The 19,937-nt window shown below is 40.5% G+C and overlaps 1 protein-coding gene across 6 annotated transcripts in view; it reads left to right on the top strand.

The window, feature by feature from the left end:
* The window catches only part of LOC128016286 (zinc finger protein 827), a 69,906-nt gene that overhangs the window by 6,500 nt on the left and 43,469 nt on the right, over positions 1-19,937 (top strand). For 5 of the 6 annotated variants that reach the window (XM_052600788.1, XM_052600782.1, XM_052600807.1 and 2 more), the window contains exons 2-4: positions 13,940-15,157; positions 18,335-18,507; positions 18,922-19,420. In XM_052600788.1, coding sequence (XP_052456748.1) covers positions 13,940-15,157; positions 18,335-18,507; positions 18,922-19,420 — 1,890 coding nt within the window. The remainder of the gene's footprint in view (positions 1-13,939; positions 15,158-18,334; positions 18,508-18,921; positions 19,421-19,937) is intronic. The other variant, XM_052600793.1, reaches the window with a different exon arrangement.

Genomic DNA, 19,937 nt, shown 5'->3' with positions numbered 1-19,937 from the left:
TCCGAGAAATTGTGCTTGATAAGGGTCTGAAATTTGTCACGTCTCTAAGTTAGACTACAATGTCGGGTGCAGAGAACATAATCATGTTAATGAGTTTAACTAGCAGACTAGCAGCTGTGCTCCAAGGGTTTTTCTGGAAACGGGGCTGTTTTATAGCTGAGAAGATTAAAAGTGCCAGGAAGCAACAGACACAGAGTAGTGGCAACCTGAGGTATTGACACCTTCCAAGGGAAATGGTATATCATTGGCAAGTAGGGTTGCAAATAGGGCTGTGTATTGCCAAGAATCTGGCAATATGATACGTATCACGATACAGGGATTCCGATACGATATGTTGTGATACATTGCGATACTGTCAGCAAGGCGATATATTTGGATATTTCTTATTTTAGGAATAGGATATATTTTTATGAAAGCTGTCATTAACAATTTAATTCAAGTTTATTTGTATAGCGCTTTTTTCAATACAAATAGTTGCAAAGCAACTTTACAGAGAATTAAGTTTCTACAATATTTAGTAGTCGCTTATCAGTGGTGACTGTCAGTTTATGTACATATGGCAGTAATGTGCAGAAAAATCAATTAAAGATGTAATCGAACAGTCGATGAAAACTGTTAACAGCAATCATTATATGATGCAATCAAACTTATAGCAAAATTTGGTAATCCTGTATGTTGTAAGAACACACCACCATATGCCAACCTTAGCAATAAATAAATAAAAATGATTTAACCAGAACTCAGTGGGATCTGCGTTTGCAATAATCAGTCCTTGTAACATTTAATGTTATTGAACCACTTCTTGTGCAGTACGAGTAAAGGGTGGGGGTGTTTGGAATTACAATTCTTTAAATTTACAATTGTAACATACGTCATAACATTTTATCTAAAAAAAAAAAATCTGCTTAATATCAATTAAAAAGTGCTTGCATGATTCCTAAAGAAAACATTCAAACCTTTCCACTTGGATTATACAGGTTTTTCAGTTTGTATTTCCACGTTGTAGTTCCGCGTGGAATCGCCGAAACCATGACGTGAGCACTGCACCAACTGCGCAAAACGTCGCCAAAAAGAGAGACAGCTGCAGCCCTCGCCACGGTCTCGTGGTAGACGTTACAACAAAAGCCCAATTGACGGCACACTTCAGCTTTGTACACCGAACCAGGAACAGGGACAAATCTTTCATCCTCCATTACTAGCAGCGATATTAATGCTAACATTAGTGGCATGCCCTAATACTAGTATTTCCTGTTACTCTGATTTTGATTATTTTTTTTGGGGGGGGGGGGATCTATGATGCTTTTTCCAGGATTGATGAAATGAAGATAACCTGTGAACAGTATTTATTCAAAATATATTTTTTCTAACAATTTAAGTCTTTACTATTACTTTTTATTAATATGACACATCCTTGTTGAATAAAAGTATTCATTTATTAAACCCCCAAACTTTTGAATATTGAGTATTTCTAATTTATATATATTAAGAAGCACAACTCTTTTCAAATGCAAAATATATATATTCTAAATATATATATATATATATATATATATATATATATATATATATATATATATATATATATATATATATATATATATATATATATATATATATATATATATATATATATCAAAACTTAGATGTAGGGCGAACATTTAAGTTTTGATGTTGACAAACATTTTTTTTTGTATCATATTAAAATTTAATCAGCCTATTCTACTTATGTTTCTATGTGAAATTGAAATCAACCCCAATTTTGCTTTAAAAAGCATTGCAAGATATGACCATGCCATGTTCCCTTCACTAACAGACTTCTGGAAGGGCTTCGTGGAGGGAATCAGTTGCTCACTTTCCCTACAAATATTGTGTCCCCTTCCCGAAATAGCCTTGAAGTGTGCAAAAAAGCTGTTTGGAACTTGCCCGTAGTCTTTGGCCTCAAATGCAGCAAGTTTGGCTTCAGAGAAAATGGAGGGGAATCCCCCTCTTAGATGACCAAAGGGGATTGTGTGTGGGGAAGGGTCATTTTTTTAGACTTTTGTTTTATTATTATCTCACCTAAATGTTTGTTCAGTCATTTTTGTTTTTGCAATGGTATAGCCTAATTTAGTTGCACAGTATATTATAAACAGTATATTATATATATAAAAAATTATATTCAAGTCATTTACGTGAACACTTTTGGTAAAGGTACAGAAGCTATCACTGATGTGGTACCTTTTCAAAAGGTACACATTTGTAACTTTTAGGTACTAAAATGTACACTTTAGGTGCTTATATGTATCATTAAGGTACCAATATGGACTCACCCCAGTGACAGCTTTTGCACCTTTTTTTATTTTCTGGGAGTGTACCAAGATGGACATTTTGATTATGCTGCAAGATTTTTGTTTTTCTCAACTACATTTAAAGCCCAATTTATACTTCTGCGTCGAACCTAAGCTGTAGGTTATGTGTAAGTATGCCATAGCCTGACGTGCACCTCTCCAAAAATCTAACAGCGCGTAAATTTTACGCGGACAGCAAGAGATATGATTGGTCTGCTATAATCCCTCCCTCCATATGTAATTGAGTTTTGTGTGTGTTTATTTGCACTGTAAAATATTTTAATGTTACACCTTCTTATATAAAATTAAACAAAGCAAACAACAAGTGTCTTATCATATATAATACTAAATAGCATTATACAACAGTAGTTGTCTGTGAAAAACAATGTTGATCTGCTGTAGTACAAGTCCTTGTGCAGATTGAAAGAATGCCATCTTCTCTTGCTCCGTTGTTGTCTTCTTTTTGTAGTTTTAAATAATGATTTTATTATTTGATATTCATTTGCCGCCGTCACGGCTATAATGCTTCTCCGACGAGCAGCTTCTTCTTCGGCTTTTGTCGTGGTACTTCGGGTCACACCAGCAACATGCCCATGGACACTGTAGACTAGCAATGACGCAGAAGTATAAATGAAAACCGATGCATAACCCCATAAGTCCCCAGTTCCTGCAATTTTGCAAATTTCTAGTTTATTCCCATAAATCAATCCCCTTTAATTTCCATATATTCCCATAATTCCCATAGAAAGTTTCCATTTTGCTACCATATTGTCACGTATAGAGGTGTTTGGCTGCTTTACAAAGGTGAGATTTACGAGGCTTAAAACGTAGGTGAGTGTCTCACCCCCTTGTGTAAAAAATGTCCTTCCCATTTGCAGATGACTTCACAGTATGTTTGATTACTCCCGACCTTGATGCAAAGCTCCAGTATTCATGTTTTGTTGTTACGACGAGGTCGGTAACTGTTTAGTATTGGTCTGGGGAGTCTACCTGGATGTTGGCGGGGGACTAAGGGAGTGGCCTTATTTTGACTGTTAAACCTGTTAGTTACACACACTATACCAATGCTCTGAGTGAATGGACGGTACAGCCATTGTGGAAAAAAAATCTGGGTTAGCAACTGAAAGGTTGTATGTTTGTACACTGTTGGGAAAAAAAGTGAACCAATTGGAGCTTTATGGGTACAACAGCTTGTCACTGGAAGGGTATCCTCAAAGGTAAATAAAAGCATCTACTACATGACTAGTTAGAGTGGTTATGTCATTTAAGCCATATACAGTTTGTACTCACTGAAATTTAACAGTGTTCCTCCAGGACAATAGAGTTAAATTCAACACAGGACAACGAAACTGGGCTAGGCTACACTGACTAAATCAGATTAGATTAAACTAGAACTAAAAAGAACTAAAATAAGATCTAAAACTAATAACTGAAGTTATAAATGATACTTACTATGGTGGTAAAATGTTAGTTAAGTCAAAGCAATGTTTTGTAGGGATGTATAATATATACAGCACCGTATCCGCTGTTATTTTTGGATTACTTATATACTATTATAGTGTTTATTAATATTTTGAATTAGCTTTTTTATTTTATTTATACTCTCTAAAAACACTGGGTTAAAAACAACCCAATTTGGATTATTTTCAACCAAGGAGCTTGGATAAATATAGGACAGAAAACGTTTTAAGTTTATTTTACCCAGCAAATTGGGTTATTTATTTATTTTTTCAACACTTTATTGTGTGTAGATTTATTGTTTATATATTGTGACTGCCTCCATAACCTGTCCATAAACAAACAGTAAACAGCAAAGTATTTATATTCTGTATCTTTGTGGATGAAATCTTTTATTTTATGCAAAACATCAATCTTTTCCATCACACAAAAAGACTTGATGCGACACACTCATTTAGGTGTTTCCCCAACTGGGGTTTGTAAGTTGATGAAAAGCTAATTAATAAATCATAAAATAAATCATTTTATCATGTCAAATTAAAATACATAAATGTGTTATTAAATTCTTGAAATATTAACTTACAATCACTCACAATAATTCAAATTACCAGTGGGTACAAGTTAGGGATGCTCAGATCCGCCTTTTTTGCCTCCGATACCGATTCCGATTTTGTTCTCCATTAAAGGGGTCATAACATGCTTTTTCAAAGATCATTATTTTGTATATTTGGTGTAACAGAACATGTTGACATGCTTTAATGTTTAAAAAACACATTATTTTTCAAATAATGTACATTATTGTAGGTCCTCTATGCCCCGCCTCTCTCAAACGCGTCGTTTTCTACAAAGTCCGTCCTTCCGACAAGCGCAGTCTACTCTGATTGGCCAGCTGACCCAGTGCATTGTGATTGGCTGAACACTGCAAGCATTCATTGGAAATGTCATGCCCCTTTCCATAATCACAAGCTTCATCTTTTGAAATAAATGTAAAGACAGTTAATAATGTCCTTATTTTTACCATCAGTTCAATCCTGAAAGGGGAACAGAGTCGCGTGATAGACACAGTGATGAAGCTTGTATGTGTTTGCAGTACACAAGTAGGGCTGGGCTATATATCTGACAATATGATCATGCTCATTTAATCAGTAAATCTGGCTCCGTGATTAGCGCTTAATCACCATCACCTGCTTTCAAATGGAGCGGCACTTAATCGAGAGAGCTGTAGATCACTGACAAGCTACGCAATATCGCGTTCATTATCGGAGGCGATTCATTTACGATAATGAATACGATATTGCGTAGCGTTGCTTTTCATGTCTGCGGATTGAAGCGTCCTCAATTACATAATATTTAGTCCCTGGAATGCAAATTTTACTGGAGGATCGCTGGCGAAAAATCTGCATTTTACTCCCCGGATTGCGATTTTTTTTGGGGAACCCTCCTCGAAACCTAATTGGGCTTTTTTTTTTTTTTTTTGTGAAAACCAGGAAACCCTTGTGATAGCACGCAACGCTTTGCATTAAAAAGTGCAAAGCACAAGGAGAAGAGAAACTGATGCATGGTGTATTATATCTGTGCAACAGTTATTGAGCCTTTCTTTTAACAGTTATAGTCTTTCTACGGCTGTGTTTTGTTCTCACAGACAATAGAAATGTATTTACAAATTAAGTATAATAATGGGAACACAAAATGATCTTGGCGAGAGCTTTACCGAGCTCACTGTCGTAACTGAATGCGACCAGGGTTTTAAGGCTGAACGAATGACTGACAGCCACAGCGGAGAAAAGATTTTGTGCGAAGTTTAATGTAAGGACTCAAATATTTATATGTAGCTCACATTAAGCTATTGTATGGCTTCAGAAGTAACACAGAATAATACGCACAATCTCGGATTTGGATCGGCCATCTCTGACTGATACCCGATCCAACAAAAATGGCAGTATTGGAGCCGATAGACCAAACAGAAGAACACATTGTCTCACACGCACACTGTAGACTTCCGTGGCTTAAAAAAAGGCTTGCATAACATATGACAGTTACAGTAACTTGGGACAATGCCAAATAAGAGCTCTGTGCTGACCACAGACACCCCTGACTGGGTTAGAGGTGTGGCTGAATCAGTGTTCAGATAGGTGCAGAAAACAATAAAATTACATGTTCTACGGAGCGATTAAATGGACATGTCTAGCCGTTTGCTAGCATTTGCCTGTAACATTACAATACATTTCACATTTCACTTACCACATAAACAGAGTAAGAAGAGTTGACTGATAGCGAATGATGGCGAATGATTTGCAGATCCTGAGCACCACTGACAAAATTTATGGTAAAATGTATGGTTCTTGTAAAAAATGTATGGTAATGTATGGTAAGTACTGCCGAGTGCTACTCCATACGTGTGATCGCGAATCTCGAATGTGGAAGTAAAAAGCAAGTGCGCGTTTATAAGCAATTTCAATGCCCCACATATTAATAACTGCTACCTGATGCCCGCAGTTTAGTAGAATTTCAATATTGGTGAAGCCCTCATTTTATGCGCCAATATTGACTAATATTTTACAGCATGGTGTTGATTTTAGACTATAATTCTGCTGTTTGCTCAACTGAAGATCTTTATGCATTTCTTCATTATGGTTTTATAGACTATCCCAATTACTCTCTATAAATACGTCCCCGTTTGGCATGCTCAGTGTACTGTGATTTTGTTCCTCTCTCAGTCCCCCTCAGTTTACCCTTGTTGTCATTTAGTCGTTGTCTATGCAGAGACTCTTAAACGAAGCACTAAGGTTAGCCACAAAATGTTGGCTCGATGTGCTCTCCAAAGGCACAGTTATGGTTGTCATAGTGATCATATTTTTTTGCGATCATTTGTCACCCAGATACTGTAGGGTTGAATTAGAAGCACCTGGTTACACTGACGTGAAGCGGTCGGAAGGGGAGAGGTGAACAACTATTCCCGTTTACTTCTGTGACACGGCATGTTTTCAGTCATACGTGGGTGCTGTCAGCGTTATCTCGCTCATACGTCTTTACCTTCGTAAAATCGAGATGGCTATCGGCGTGACAAAGAGCACTAGGACCGAACAATGCGGCGCTAACCATCGGCTGCCCCGGCCACCGTTTAACATGGAGATTGGAAAAGGAATCAGCTTCCTCTCTTTCAGGACCTGCATGTAAATGAGGTTAGCCTCTCCTGCTGTGCCACCGCTCTATCCCCCACTCTCCTCTCCCAACTCTAATGGCTGCAAAACTGCCACCCCCATTCTTCAGGAAGAAACCGGGACCAATCCTGATTAGTGCCCTTGTCTTGAGTGACAGGCTTGGATCCAATGCCGTGGGCGCCACTGCCAAGATACTGTCAACCCAGTATCAATGTAAAAAAGCCATCCCTTTTCTTCAAACCCCCCAGCCACACATATACCTCCTCCACTCTCTCACACACCCCCTCATATTCTCTCTCTCTCTCTGTCTTTCTGGGTGGCTGGCTAGTCAAGCTTGGCTGCATCCCTCGCCTGAGCTACTGGGACAAAGTGTGATTTACAGTAGTTGGAGAGTTTCCCTGTCAGCTCTAACCTGTGTGCATGCTGTCTATCTGAGTAGGCGGCAGTAATGCTGTAGCAACAGCATATTGTGGTGTTAGCGTCATAGCACCTAGCTGAATCCACCCCTGCTTCCTGTCCCCGTGCTATCTACACAGAGCCTTACTTATTATCTTATGTCTGTGACTGTGCGGGCACAGAGAATTATCCATTTTCCTTTCGTTTCAGCATTTTTCACGTTGTTGTAAATGTAAAATCTTCAAGGCCTTTGAGCTCTGGTCTCAATGCCCCACTTTTATGCCCTTAAAGAAACACCACTGAAGTGTACGGTGGATCCCATTAGTTAGCATCTCACGGATGATTATGAACATGCAGATCTGCCAACTTTTTGATGGTACATCTGAGATTACTAGTCCAGGCGCTGTCTTTTTTCTTTCTTTCTCTCCATCTCTATAAATGGAAGTTGGGGAAATAAACAAGAGTGCAAAAGGGCGCTTCATCTACAAAGAGGAATTTCAGAGGTCTGGAAGCCAACAGTGTCTCAATCTCTTCCAAGAACTCATCTCCTTCCTGTTTCACCTCTGGCACCCTGCCCAACATGCCCACAGACTGCTGAGGCCATGCAGAAAACACAGATGGTAATATGTAGTATGCTTTGATAATTCATGTTGAAGAAGGCCTGTGCTAATGTGGAATACCGTAGGTGACTGATTTGTTTAATATGAGTGTTGAATACAATGGATCAGAATTATAAACATCTCAGCATTCAATATAATCATTTTGTGTATATGCAGTGTATTACACCAAGTATCCTATTAAAATAGACTGTAGCTTGTTGATCTGTGTTTTACTTGAATGTTGCAAGTAAAACTTTTACATTTAGTCTAAATTTGAGTTATTTGCTTAAAAATCTCTCTATTACAATTTACATTTTTAAAGAATCAGCAAATATGAAAGAGTCTGCAATTTGTGGACAAAAAATGATAGTGTCAGCTGAGTGGGAGCACTTCACTTAATATTAGAAAAATAAGAATAATGTAAGAAGCGGTTCTGAAAAATGCACTTACACTAACTCACACACAGATATATGTGTTTAATGGGATGGGATTTCATGTCTTATGTGATCAGTTAAGAGGCTAGGGTTGGGTATATGTTACAGCACACTTTTGTCATGATCTAATACATTTGTGTTTCATTATATCATAACTGATTTTTGACTGAGAGAGAGAATCAGTTTTTGAGTGAGAGAGTTGTAATCTGTGGTGTCTGTGTTAATCTCTCTCATGCGATTCCCTTCACTTTTGTCCATTATTATGAAGTGTCTCAGACTGCACTGAGAAACGCCGGTTGCCAGTTTACGCTTATTAAGATTTCCTGCTTCTTCATTAACTGAACTGTGGGAAACAATATGAATGAACAAGGATCGATATGAGAACCTTGACAATGTTGCAATATTTCAAGAAAATAAATCGTGACTTATCGATAGATGACTGCATTTGCAGAATCTCAGTTTTGTCTTGACTGATTGCTCATTTTCTTCAAGGCATAGACTGGTCATTCTGAGAGACCCCTAATTAACAGAATTACTTCCCACCTCTGGTTCTGCGTTAGTCACTCGTGACGATGTGTGGCTGGTGGCTGTGCAGCGCGTCCTTCCCACCATATTGTCGGCCGGCGGCTAATAAGGTAGCACTGACCGGCGGACAGGCTCATTAGCATCGCCTGCGGCCGTGGCAACACCCGCCAGGGCCCAGTCGGACACTTAATTACCGTCACCACTTTTTATCTCCCCTTTAAAACCCAGCCCCTCACCCCTCGAATGCCACCGGCACTTGCTTCTACAATCCACAGAGAATGCTGGGAAAGTATAGATGCCAAAGTGTTGGTTAGTTAGCCTGCAACATTCGATAGATGCCCTCACTGAGGCCCTGCAATATCTCTGATATAGTTAAAGCTATTCAACCCGAGTCTCTCATGCAAGACTGCGCAAGTGTGTCTTTTCAATGGAATCAGTGGAATATTGATGGCTCCACCCCGACTTAATCGACTAATGGCCTCTCCCTCTCTCCTTCACTTTGCTGAAGCAGCCACCCTCTCACCCAGCACAGCCTTTCTGTGCCCTTTCTGTGACTTCTGGGTCAGGCAGGCCGATTTTTATGCCCGACTGAGTCACAGAATAGCCTCAGTGTATTGGTAAGCAACCATACGCAAGTCATGTGGCTGCTGGCCCTAATAGAGAACGCTCCCATCCTCCTCCTTGGCCTTTTGACTTATTGCATCTAACAGCTGAGATGTTGTGGCATTAACTGTATAGGTGCCAACGGCTGTTGTTCACTATATCCATGTACTGTGGCAAAGAACAAAACAGAAATAACAAGGTCCTTAAAGTCAAACTGAAATCTGAAATCTGAAAAAATGACCATATTTACTTTGTTTGCCTAAATTGATCGTTTTGTGGTGAACAATTCATCCATGCAAGTCAATCCACACACAAAAAAAAAATGTTGCCATCATAATCTTTAAAGGGACACTAAGTAGGAATTACTCCCATCTAGTGGTGAAATTGTATTTTGCATTCAAACTAATTTTGCTCTCCAGCGCCTTGCTTTTTCAAATGCGCGTTGCATCTACGGTAGGCGATATGTACCAAAAAGCTTTGACGGGATGTCTTCTAATAGCACTTCGTCGAGTTTTCCTTCAGGTGAACAGGTGTGTTATTTCAAACAAACAGCAACATGACCATAAACAAACAAATGTTACAGTATGAATTACTGACTGTGGAAAACATGAAATATTGTAATTAGTAGTTATGTCTTCTTTATTCGTTATATTTTCTGAATAATGTGCATTGTTAGATATAAAAAAAATATTGTAATATAGATTGTAACACTGACTTACCTGTCGAGAAGAAAACTGGCCACTTCAGCGTCTCTTTTGAAATCTTTATCCAGCATTAGCTCTTTCCACCTAGAAAAAGCTTCCCCGACATTAACTCTTGTTTTCTGTAATCTACGGTCACGTTTCCTTTTACGTTCTATTTTTGACTGTTTTGGCGACAATGTTTTCTTCTCCTGTGGCGCGGCATATGTATGGTCCATAATAAGAATGCAATCCAGACTTTTAAACTTGCCGCCTCTCACTGCTCTGCACATGCGTTTCTGGCTCTGACCGAAAACGCGTTGTGGAAACGCGTTGGCTTAGTACTTTTTGTCCCTCTCTGCTATTATAGTTTTGCAAGATGGCGGAACTACATGGAAGCCTATGTCGACCTACCCGTCCCATGTATATAAAGATAATAAATTCTTCATTTAGGAGGATTAGTTTAAACATTGGCATAGGTATTTGTACACCACTGAGGGCATATTTATGAATAAAAATATTGATTTTAGATAATAAAATACCTAAAAAGTTACTTATTGTCCCTTTAACCAAAATCTGAAAATGCATTGCAATGGAGGACCTTCCCCGATGACGTAGGTTTGACGGTTTGGGTGTCTGCTTAGCATCCGTAACCACGCTCCTCCAACTGACAGTAGACAGGCTGCCTGTATGTTTGCGAGCAATGACAGCGCGTGAAAGGAGAGATGGCGAGGAGGGGCATTTTTGGTTGTGGCACTCACAAAACACTTTTCCCATTCCCTAAAATTCCAGTCCAGATGGCTCAAATTTTTACATTTCGAGGAAGAAGGGATAACAGAGAGGTCACGGATGTGCTCGAAGCACGGAATGGGATTTGTGAGATATCTGTCATTAACTACTTTTCTAGATCCAATCAGGTACTAAATGGAAAATAAAGCCACACCCTCTATTTTTCCTCATTTAGTATTCAATTTCTCTCTGAAATACGCCACGACACTGGAGAAAAGTAGATTGCAACTTCCGGTTCACACAGACTTTAAGATGTTTTCCAAGTCTAACTGTAATACAAAGAGCAAATATTATGTGCCCAATTGTCTATAGAGCAATATGGTAAAAATACAGATTTCTACATAAGGATGGTTCACTCAACATTTGGCCATCGTTTATTGACACTCATGCTTATCGTGTTTGGCGAATGCCGGTCAAGTCAGTACAATTTTTGTGTTTTTGAATGAAGGTACTCATCAAGCCTGCATTTATTTGTATAATTGTATAATTACAGTATAATATATGCAGTAATATTACTCCATATCACCGTCCAAAAGAGCGAATTTGAATGGGTTTCTATAACATTGCCGTTAAATATAAATTTAACAAAATAAAAATTTCCTGATATTTTACTCACCCCAATGTCATCCAGGATGTTCATGTCTTTCTGTCTTCAGTCGTACAAAAAGGTAGGGTAGGGTGAAAATCTCTTTCCCATTTTCTCGTTCCAACTTCCAAATTATTTAACATGGTTGCATAGTGGCATTTGACTTTTTATCATGCAGATTACAGTATAGCATGTTTATCCTAACCTTTTTTTTGAGAAAATAATTATTAATTTGTAATATATGTTGGCAGGTTGTTGTTGTTTTTTTTAACTAAATTGGCTGAAATCTGTCTGGTAGGCTAAAAAGTTCAATTCAGAGCTTGAATGTAACACTCTTCTTTCTTTTCATGTTTTGTTGAGGTTATGATTTGCATTTAGCACTTGTGGTTGTAAGGTTGTAGGGTCATGTCTCGAGCAGCACACAATCATGAGCTCAGTTTAGCCACAAGAGATACGAGCACCAAGTCTCAGTGTGAGTGACTGATAACAGATCTGGACCACAGTGCCTCCCGCAGCTGTTTTTCTGGCCACACAAAGTCATGCTCACTATTATGCCATTAAACGAACCTCTCAAAGGCAGACGTCCAGTATCTTGTCCCTTGTCTCAAACTGTCAAGCTTGTTGCTACGTGATAGCATTGTTGCCGTTTCAGCTAACTACCAGGGTTTTGTTCCCGTTTTTCAAGCCACATACGAGTGTGTGTGCGTTGTAGAGGCAGGGGGTTGTTTCAGACAAAGCCATGCGGAACTGGGGCCTGAGCCGTGACCTTGGGAAATGTCAGGCCGCCCACGGAGTGGCTTGCCTGTGTCTGCCTCTCTGGTGCAGCTAGGAACAAGACTGGCGGGGCGTAGCACAGCCTAGCTTAACCTAGCATGGCGAGAGCAGGGTTCAGTCTGAGTTTCTACCACTGCCTCAGAGACCTCTGGTCAGCAATCTAGCCATTTCTCTCTAACAACATTATGGGCATTACTGCCCGTCCTCCCTGGTGTCACATGGAAATGGGTCATGCCTCACATGCTTCAGTCTTTTGCTCAGGTGACCGAGAGCTCGCTCAGTGAAATGCCCTGGTGATGTGCATTAAATGCTCAAACCTTTAATGATGAGGTACGGAAAAAAGGGGGACGCTTGCACATAATTTCATTCACATCAAGGGATGTGTGTGTGTCAGGTTTATATATTGTTTTATTTAATTTTATTTTTCACGTTAAGAAGCATGGTCTGCTGTATTGTTAGTATCATGGTGCATGGTCGCATGGGGTCGTGGCGGTTGCCACCCCTTTGGACCAAAGTAAGCAGTGCTGGCCAGATGTGTGTTGACTGTAATGATCCCTACGGGTCGACGGGATACCGTTGCCAGGCAACGGCTTTTCCTTTTCCCTGTAAACAGAGAGCTTACTTGCCAGGCTTATGTTGGGGTCGGCAAGGTGAGACCAGCCTTTGTGTGTGCGAGCAAAAGGCGAAGAAAAGATGCTCAAATGAATTTTCTTACAGATCATATTCCAGTGTCACAAGTCCCCGTCCTTTTTTCCTGTTGTCTCCAGGTCTTGTTCCCTTGTACTCTCACCGAGGTGTGAGGATTTAATTTGGTCAAGTGAACAGACAGAAAAAAACCCCACTTGATAAGTTTTGACATCCTGCCTCATCTAGGTTTGTTGCTTTCTGACATGCTCTTGTGGACGGATTGTTAATATGTATCAGGAATATTCTTTGTTCGCCCTTGTCTGGCAAGCTGTAATGTTTTGCTTATGAATATTGATACATGAAGTGTATATTAATGACCCTCGGTGACCTTAACCCTATCCTTATTGGCTCCCTTGTGCTATCGACAAGCTCATGAATATTCATCCAGTTCTGTAACCTCCATTACCCTAATCTTTGCTGTCTAGCCTCCCGGAAGGGCCTGTCACCATGGTAACCCTTTTACTACACTCTTTTAGACCCTTGAAAAAAAAAAAAAACGTGGTTGAAAAAAGGAATTCAAGACAAGTTATTCCACTGTGCCTCATGAGGGATGTGTCAGATACTCGCCAGGGCAACTCTCAATTGTATTATATCACTCACTCATCATTTTAGAATTCCTTTTTCAAACTATCCATTTTAGTCCTAATGAGAAAAGCCACTTGAAAAAGGTCAGTCAATGGCTGTAAGGACAATGCTGGCAGCATTTTGCCCTAACTGATTTTCCCTCCAGCATTTATTAATAATTATGCCATATTGCCATTACATATATATATATATATATATATATATATATATATATATATATATATATATATATATATATGTTAATAAGATGCTTGTTTTATAGAATACAACAAATGATAATAATAGTCTTGCTGGAAAATCATTTGAATAAATCATGTTTTTTTCCCATTTCGCAGATGTGGACACAGTAGAGGATGGAGGGCCAGAGGCTGGCTCAGTAGAGGAGGACAGCTGGTTTGGGAATACTTCCGACAGCCCCTCTGAATCGTCCTATGGTGATGTGCAAGATGAGCTGCGGGTTTCCCCGGACGATGTTCCCCGACCGGACCACGACACCTCAGCCGAGAGCTCCCTGGGCTGCCCGACGCCAGTTCAGCGAGCTTCCCTGGAGCTGCTGGGGCTGGACAGTGGGATCCTCTCGACCAGGGACATGCTTTCCTCTGAGGTGTCTTCTCTTTACAGAGACTCCAGCCAGGCCCTGGGCAAGCCCCTCAGCAGCAACCTGCGGCGTCTCCTGGAAGCTGGCTCAGTGACACAGGAGGGAGGGGACCTGACCGGCCATGTGATGGGTAGAGGACCAGAGTCGCCCCCAGTCAGCTTGGTACTATCTCCATCTTCACATCACGCACAGCAGCTGAGTGCCCTGGCGAGGAGGTTGGCTAACAGCAGCAGCAACAACAGCGGCGGCAACTCGAACTCTGCATCACCTGCGTCTGTAGCAACTGTCAAACAGGAGCCCTGTGACCCATATGGCCCCAGCAATGGCCTTAACTCAGGCAACACTGGCTTCGTATGGGTAGGAGTTGCAGATAAATGGCCGTCGACTAGTTGCTCAGCACCCAGTGGCAGCAGCCTGTCACCAGACTCAGCTATCCAGAAGTTAAAGGCAGCTGCCAACGCCGTGCTCCAAGACAAGAATGCAGTTGCTTCCTCCACCTCGGCATCTTCATCCTCCTCTTCCTCATCATCATCCTCTTCGGTCAACTCCTCTTCAATGGCAGCCCTGGGTACTCGCTCTGATGACGCGGTGCGCTTTGAACCGTTCGCTTCACCCTTCAGTCCGCAGTCAGCCAGCTCCACGCTTGCTGCCCTCTCAAAGAAAGTGTCTGAAAGGAGTCAGCAGCAGGTGGGCTCATCTGAGCATCAACCCTCAGCTGGCTCCTTTCTCTCTCTGGTTTCCATGACCTCCTCAGCAGCTCTGTTAAAGGAGGTGGCCGCACGAGCAGCGGGGAACCTTCTAGCTGATAAGAAAGAGTCGGCATTAGTACTGGGATCCTCTGAAGATGTCAAGCCCCTGTTAGACAGGAACCAGAAGGTGCCCACCCCAACCCAGGCCATGGATCTTCTGCTGCCAACAATCCCCAAGGGAAGGGCCAAGCCCAGCAGTCAAGCAGGTAATGGTTTGTTCCCTAAATGCATGCTTTTTTGTGCTTTTGAGGGGAAATTGCCAGGTGGTTTAAATTTGTATTTGTATTTATTTATTTATTTATGCATTTAACAGACGCTTTTATCCAAAGCAACTTACAGTGCATTCAGGCTAACATTTTTTACCTAACGTGTTCCCTGGGAATCGAACCAACAACCTTGCACTGCTAACGCAATGCTCTACTACTTGAGCCACAGGAACACTTAAATTAAATATCAAAACAAACGTGAAATGACACTAGCTAAAATTGACATTCTGTGATTATTGTGTAAAAAAATATATGCATATAGGACCACCTCTTATGCCACTCTGCAGTTAGGCTCACTAAATAAGACATACCAGAATCCATTAAATGCAGACCAATTTCTTGCATCTGCATACACAGTAATGGAAGCTCCAGGAAGGTAGCAGAAACACACAGTTGTGTGGTGCTTTGTGTCCCAGGATAACCAGGGAAACCCGGTATTTCAACTTTTCCACCAATCACCCCATAGTTTTAGAGAATGAATTAGCATTTTCATTCAGCCCTTCTTATACATTTATTCATTTAGCAGACGCTTTTATCCAAAGCAACTTACAAATGAGGACAGTGGAAGCAATCAAAAACAACAAAAAGAGCAATGATATATAAATGCTATAACAAGTCTCAGTTAGGTTAAACAGTACACGTAGCGTGGGCTTTTAAATAATACAATAAATAAAAAGAAAACATATAGAATAAAAAAAAGAATAGGCCAAGCTAGTGTAAGAGGTCTTTACACACACACACACACATAGACATTATTTATTTTGGGACACCTAACAATTACACCAAAAGGGACTTTAATGACATTGGATTCTATCTGCATAGACATTGATGTGGAGTTGCTACCCCCCCTACTATGACAGCTTCTACCATTCTGGGAAGGCTTTCCACAATATTTTAGAGTGTTTCTGCATGACTTTTTTGCCCATTTATCCAGTAGAGCATTTATGATGTCAGGCACTGATGTTGGACGAGAAGGCCTTGCTTGCAAACTCTGTTTATCCACCAGTTTATCCCAAAGGTGTTTGATGGGGTTGAAATCAGTACTCTGTGCAAACCACTCAAGTTCTTCCACACCAGACTTATCCAGCTAAGTCTTCATGGGCCTTGCTTTTTGCACTTATGCTGGAACAGAAAAGAGTCCCGTAAAGTTGGAAGCATAGCATTGCCCAAAATGTTTTGGTATGCTGAAGCTTTAAAACTTCCCTTCACTCAAAGTGAGGGTACATTATCATTATCATACATTATCCCTGCTCCACCAAATGTTACAGTTGGCACAATGTAGACAGGTAAACGTTCTTACCTGGTATACTCGTCTGTCAGACTGCCAAACAGAGAAGTGTGATTCACCACTCCACAGAACACATTTCCAGTGCTTCAGAATCCAGTGGTGATGTGCTTTACACCCCTCCATCCATTGCCAATGTACTTGATGAAGTAAGGATTGCATGTAGCTGCTCAGCCATGTTCTTAAACGCTTTCACCTTCCAATAATACCACTTACAGCTGACTGTGAAATATCTAGCAGGGATTAATTTTCACAAATTGACTTATTGCAATGGTATAAATATATATTTATTTTTAATTTACATCAAATGTTAACTATTGCTACAGATTACAAAGAAAATGTTATAAAAAAAAAATAGTAAATGTCATGCTAGACAATTTCGAATAAGATAGTCATTAACTTCCTGCCTTGTTTTTTTACATTAGAATAATTTCTTTACAGTAATAATGTTTTTAAGGTACGTGTACCTGAATGTTTTGATTATTACAGTGATTTATTAGTGATTTAGTAGTGCCATAAGGTCATGCTTCGTCTGCAAGAGGTTGGCTGGAGAATCTGGGAAAGGTCTGTTAGCACAGTGGGGGTTTGCTGGAGTTGGCGGCACGTTCCCAGACCCAGCTCATCTCCCGCGGATGTGCAGCCTGCCAAACGGAGGCCGGCAGTGTGTGTGCTCCTCATAGCCCCAACAGTCGGAGACCATCTCAGCAGATTCCCCCGGAATTTAGGTCAGGCTCCAGAGCCGGCACAACCATCAGAGTTTCCATTCAGCACAGGCCCGGGTTGAGCGCCTGAGATATGGCTGATCTTTTGCTAATTCTCAAACCTCTGTGGCTTGGAATCAGGGTTGACCGAAAGAAGCTGCAGACATAGAGAGTAATGTCAAAGTCACGATCACAAGAGAGATAAATGTGTTGTAAATGACTGTAATATGGCAGATTAGGAAGTGTAAAGTTTAAATACTAAATAAGAACGCCTCAATTAAAATAATAATTGAGTTTCACCTGGCTTGTTTTTATGAATGTGAGATCTATAAGATGGTCACCTTAAAGAGTTTTTGTCTGGTAATGAAACAATATCAAATGCACATTCAAATTGGAGAAACCAGCTAATGGCTCTCATTCCTTTCCCTTGATACCAAAGACCTTCAGTCGTTTTACCTCACGAGCAGTTTCCACAGTGATCTCGCCGGGAGAGGTTGAGCCACAGATGGTGGTTTATTGTTGCAAATAGGCAGTCTCGAAGTTTTACACCCCGGGTCAATGAATGCCTGAGCGCGGTAATTTCACCAAACACTGATTACCAGATGTTTTTCGAGGAACGCGACTGGAATACTTATGAAGCCATCCTGACAGGCCCTCGTAGAATTTGTAATGCAATCATGCCAGCTTCTAATAAGACCAATTAAGCCCTAATGGACACCGGATATGGAGCCAACAACAATAATCGGCTTACTAAAAACATCCTTGTGCTTGGCTTCCTTTGTGAGGAGTCTTTGGCATTGATCGGAGTAATCATAGCTCACAATTTTTATCTCATTCACACCAATAGATGCAAGGTTGACAAGAGATATTTAGCCTACATGTTACTGCATGCCAAAGGGCTATCTGATAATATGGAAGCTAATGGTTTTATGCAAATACTAGACCTTTTTCCAACAATATATCACTAGCAACAAGTTACACAAAAATTATAACAAAAACAACACTTATAAAATGCGCGGTGGTAATAGATTGTGTTTTATTTTTAATTGCGGGTTTAGTATTAAACTCTGTATGCATGCATTTTATTCACGCATTTAATTATTTAGTTGTTTGTTTGTTTATTTGTTGCAGGTTCTCCTGAGGATGGAGGGAAGCCCTTTCAGTGCCCAGTGTGTGGTCTCGTCATCAAGAGAAAGAGCTACTGGAAGAGACATATGGTGATCCACACGGGCTTAAAAAGTCACCAGTGTCCCCTCTGTCCCTTTCGCTGTGCTCGTAAAGACAATCTCAAGTCCCACATGAAGGTGACTTCAATCGCGGAGAGCAGAAATGCCTGTGCCATAAATCACACCATAACGTCTCTAGATGCAGATTTTTTTTATGATGCAAAATGATTAGGGTCTGTCATTTCATATTTTTAATCAAATTAAGTATCAAATGATACCAAATGAAAACAATTAATCACATTTATAAATATTTGCAGGGAAAAGCCTCTGAATTAAGGTAATTCAGATATTATCGTGAATAGACATGATAAAAACTGGCCTTAAAAGTCAATAAATAGTTTATTTTCATATACATATCATTGAATGGAAACCTATTGTTGGCACAGCCCACAGTGATTAGAGACAGTTGAGAGGGCATTCACATCTTTTTTTCTTTTTTTTTTAAAATCCGAATGAATCCATTCAAAATATTTCTTCTGTTGCTTTTCTCAGGTCCATCAGCACCAAGACCGAGGGGAGACTTTCCAGTGCGAGCTCTGCCCCTTCACATCCTCCCGCCACTTTAGCCTCAAGCTGCACATGCGTTGCCATCAGCACTTCCCCCGTCCCGACCTTAAAGTCAAAGAAGAACCCGGCACAGACACGGAGGAGGGCGAGGGCTTGCTCATGGGGGACGGTGGAGTCGCTGGTGATCAGGTCATGAACACAGATGCTTCCTCATCTCCCACTGCGAGCCAACCTGATGGTCGTTTGCTGGCCTCCCCTGCAGAACCCTTGAACCACGTCCAGATCAAGGAGGAACCCCAGGAGAGGGATGTGTCTGTGATGTCTCCCTTTGCCCTGTGTAGGGAGCGACCCAGCAGCAGCAGCAGCTCTCTGGATCTGCCTGGGCTCAAATCCAGTCCACCAGGGCCTGTACCTACAGCTGCCTCTCTCTTCAGCCCAGATATCACCACCAAGACTGCTACGGACCTCCTCATGAAACTCTCAGGTAAGAGATCTCAGTTAAACCACAAGGTAAAAGGGCAATGTGATGGAATTACATGCTTGATTATGTAAACCAGCTTGATTTATCCATAATTCCTTCCATTTAGGATGAATGAATTGCTAATATAATTATGGTTTGGCAAAGGCAGTAGAATTCGGCTTGCTGGATGGGAACACAAAGCCAAGATCCTACAGGACTGTGTCTGCTTGATTAATTCTTAACCTCAGTTACCGCTCTACAATAGAGAGCCTGTTTATTATAGCTTCACTTTACCATCTTGATGCCTGATCAGGTTTTTATTTTTATTTTAATTTTTTTAGGTCTGTAAGTTTTTTAACAGGTTATAATACATATTTAAGACTGCCATAAAGACAAGTACTTTACATTCAGTGCCATGTTTCTTGACACAAATGATACTTGGCTTTAGGTTGAAAAGAATTTACAAACTATATCCTAGATTGGGCTGAATAATATGATTAATATTGATTATGGTTTAATGATTTATGATTGCTAATTAATA

This window comes from Carassius gibelio, chromosome A1 (genome assembly GCF_023724105.1).
Source record: "Carassius gibelio isolate Cgi1373 ecotype wild population from Czech Republic chromosome A1, carGib1.2-hapl.c, whole genome shotgun sequence".
In the NCBI taxonomy this organism is placed as follows: domain Eukaryota; kingdom Metazoa; phylum Chordata; class Actinopteri; order Cypriniformes; family Cyprinidae; genus Carassius; species Carassius gibelio.
Note: the sequence above shows the minus strand (reverse complement) of the source record. Positions and strands in the feature narration are given on the sequence as shown.